The sequence below is a fragment of the Emydura macquarii genome, unplaced genomic scaffold (assembly GCF_026122565.2).
Source record: "Emydura macquarii macquarii isolate MOO-44397 ecotype Brisbane River unplaced genomic scaffold, CSIRO-AGI_Emac_v2 contig_2825, whole genome shotgun sequence".
NCBI lineage: Eukaryota > Metazoa > Chordata > Testudines > Chelidae > Emydura > Emydura macquarii.
In genome coordinates, this window is record NW_027132962.1 from 1914656 (window position 1) to 1917778 (window position 3123).

The following is a 3123-nucleotide window of genomic DNA, read 5'->3' on the forward strand; positions in this document are numbered from 1 at the left end:
CCTAAATTACAGCTCTATATTCTTAAATTTAACTCCATTTAATGTTTTTTTTTTTTTTTTTTTTTGGTCTTGGGGTTAATTTATAAACTTGGAAACGAGAAAAAGATTTTTTTCCTGCTAGAAATTTAAAAGATAATTTGGTAAAATGCACTGAAAACTATTCAGGGGGACTGATTGAACTCATAGATTGGTGCTGTATTACAGCACCATTCACCTTAGGGCACTAGTTCAAATCTACCCTAGGTTGGTAACACTTAGCTTGCTTCATCTATATATTTAGAAATCTATTCCATAGCGGTGTAGACATTATTAAACCCATTTACAGATGACAATATTGAGTCACAGAGAGAGAGAGAGAGAGAGATTAGCCACAGGTCACTGGCAGCAGAACCTGGGTCTCCAGACTCAGAAGCCAGTGTCCCTTCCATTTGACTACAGAGCTTCTGCAAGCAATGTCCAAAGAACATTCTAGTCTTGCTGAGTGGCCTATGTGAAATGAATTAATCATCTCAGTGCCAGTCCTAGCTGACAGGTAATTTTATTTAAAAACAAACTACAATACATTATTCTTGTGAACCACTACATCTCACAATAGCAATACTGCAGAATTTGAGGCAATTGCTATCGAATACTGTACTATTATTTGTACAATAAAAGATGCCTGCATCCCACTTACCACCACAAAGTGACACCCATACTGGTAGTCTCATTAGCGAAGGGAAGGACAGAAAACACTCAGAAACTGAAGTCTCCTTTTAACCCTAGAGATGGATCCCTTGGTACCAAGGTAAGGCTGTATATAGAAGCTTGTACTGTCAGTGCTCATATTTAGGCTTGGAAGGATTAGATTTATACAGATAAATGTAAATAAATGTTGATTTCACTGTACACATGGAAACCAATGAAAAAATATCTCCTTCAATAATAATACAAATTTACAGATAGGCAAAGTAAGAAAAATGGTGCTTAAGTTTGATTTAAGGCTATTAACTGAGTATATTTTGACATATGATGTTGACAATTTGTGTTTTAATAGTTTTAAAATTTTAACTTTTTGAATCTCAATATTTATGATCATGAAATAATTAATGTCTGACCCTCCCATTGTCTGACCCACCATAATTTCCCACAACTGTGAACATTTATAAGTCTCCAGTGATGTTAGTCTGGCAACTTTATCCAGCACTAAATGTCACTCTAGGAAAGAATTTCCACTTTCAGGGCAGACAGCAAGCACCGTCTTGTAAAATATTATATATTTATCACTGTGTGGCAAGGGTGTGAAAAATCTTATTCATTTTAGACAGCACGTGCATCAGTGGAAAGGAGTTTTATGCAATTATTTTGAACCCCTGTGATGAAGCTAATTATTGAACTGAGTTATCTCAATGAAAAATGTCCATTTAAAATATATAATTCAACCCCCTATTACACAAATAAAATATAGGGACACTTATCATCATTAGCCTAACTATATTTTAAATTTTCATGTGTGCATAATTTAATACACGGATGAAAGTAACTAACTTCCTCTCTTTTTTAGGTTAACAGAATTAGGACCAGTGTTAAAAGTAATATATTTGTATTTTAAGGAAGGCAATACTTTATTTTCCAACATCTAGGACCTAGAGATGATCATGTTTATTAGTATTTCACAAACAAGAAAGAAACATTATATTTTTCTTTTACTTACAGACTTGAGATTTTTTCCCCAAAAAAGTTAATAATCACAGCTGTAGCTCGCACAAGCACTATACAGACATAAATTATACATGAAAGACTTATAACTCAAGAGAGAGTTGTTCATTATTAAAGACATAGCCCAGGTTCTATTGAGAAAAGTACTAGAAGGGTTAGAGGTCTCTGGTGTGCGTGCACAGTAGCTTCTCTGTCTCCATTTAATATTTGTCAGACAAGTAAAAAAGTCCTCTCAGGCAAGAGCAGCATATGATCTCCTTGAAGGTTTCCCTGAGCTCTTGGCTCCGGAATGCATAGATAAGTGGATCAATGATGGAATTGCACATGATGAGGATGAGGTGCAAGTTAAAGTGGGACATAAAACACACACAATATGGGTTGTGGGGGCAAGAGATGTAGAAAATCAAGTGGAGGAAAAATGGGGCCCAGCACACTACAAAAACCCCAATCAAGATGGTCAAAGTGATGGCCCCCTTCATGTTGGCACCTTGACGAATCGTGCCAGTTCCTGGAAGAACGGCAATCTTTTTGATATGCAGTCGGGCGAGCATGAACATGTGGATGTAGAGGGAAGCCATGAGAACTAGCATGGTGAAGAACATGCTAATAAGACAGATGATGACAACACTGCTGTCCGAGTAAATGATGAACAAAATGCCTGAAACCGTGCAAGCAGCCCAGATGCATGTTATGATGATCCCTACGCGCCTCGCCGTCATAATGTTATGGTACTGGAGAGCATAAAAGATGGTAAAATACCTGTCCACGGCTATTGAAAGCAGGCTGCAAATTGATGCAAGTAAGGAACTGCAAATCACCGAGTCAATGACATTGTCAATGTTTATGGTGAAACTTTGCGCTCCAGTTTCTGTATTGTTTAACAGGGTGATTACAATGGTTTCTGATCCATTTGATAGACTCACTAGCATGTCAGCCACTGCCAGACTACAGATGAAAAAATACATAGGTGAATGTAGATTCCTGTTCTTGGCTATTGCCACAATGACCAAAATGTTCTCCAATAAACTTATGATGCCCAGAGTCACAAACACTTCCGGGGCGACAAAAAGTTGCTCATAGCATTCCCTGGAGGAGTAATCTTTTCCATCTGACTCATTGGCAGCACTGTGCAATCCATAGCTGTGGTTCCGGAAGTGCAGAGGCTGGTGCACACCACGGTGGCGAGTGACGTTCATCTTATGAAGTGCTGATCCAACCCCAGGTGGTATTTTTCCAACTTGGTGCCTTGTCACTATCAAATTTCTCTTTTCTTGCCTTGTAATCCTGCTTAGACTTTTCACTTGCAAAGTTTGCACAAAGGCCTCCAAGGGAGAAAGCAGTTATAACATTAGCATGATAGCAAACAGCAGGATTTCAGACTTTGAAATGCTGGTTTTGTCTCTTACAGATGCAGTTTCTAGTACT

At 38.0% G+C, this 3123-nt stretch overlaps 1 protein-coding gene across 1 annotated transcript; it reads right to left on the minus strand.

Annotated features, from left to right (window-relative positions):
- Nucleotides 1-1486: 1486 nt before the first annotated feature.
- MC4R (melanocortin 4 receptor) lies at nucleotides 1487-2894 on the minus strand. Its single transcript, XM_067567912.1, has one exon. It carries the CDS (start codon nucleotides 2892-2894, stop codon nucleotides 1899-1901), a length of 996 nt encoding a protein of 331 aa, XP_067424013.1. The 3' UTR covers nucleotides 1487-1898.
- Nucleotides 2895-3123: the final 229 nt, after the last annotated feature.

Bases quoted from the DNA above. Each gene is read 5' to 3' on its own strand.
- MC4R (XM_067567912.1), bottom strand. From the start codon at position 2,894: ATGAACGTCACTCGCCACCGTGGTGTGCACCAGCCTCTGCACTTCCGG.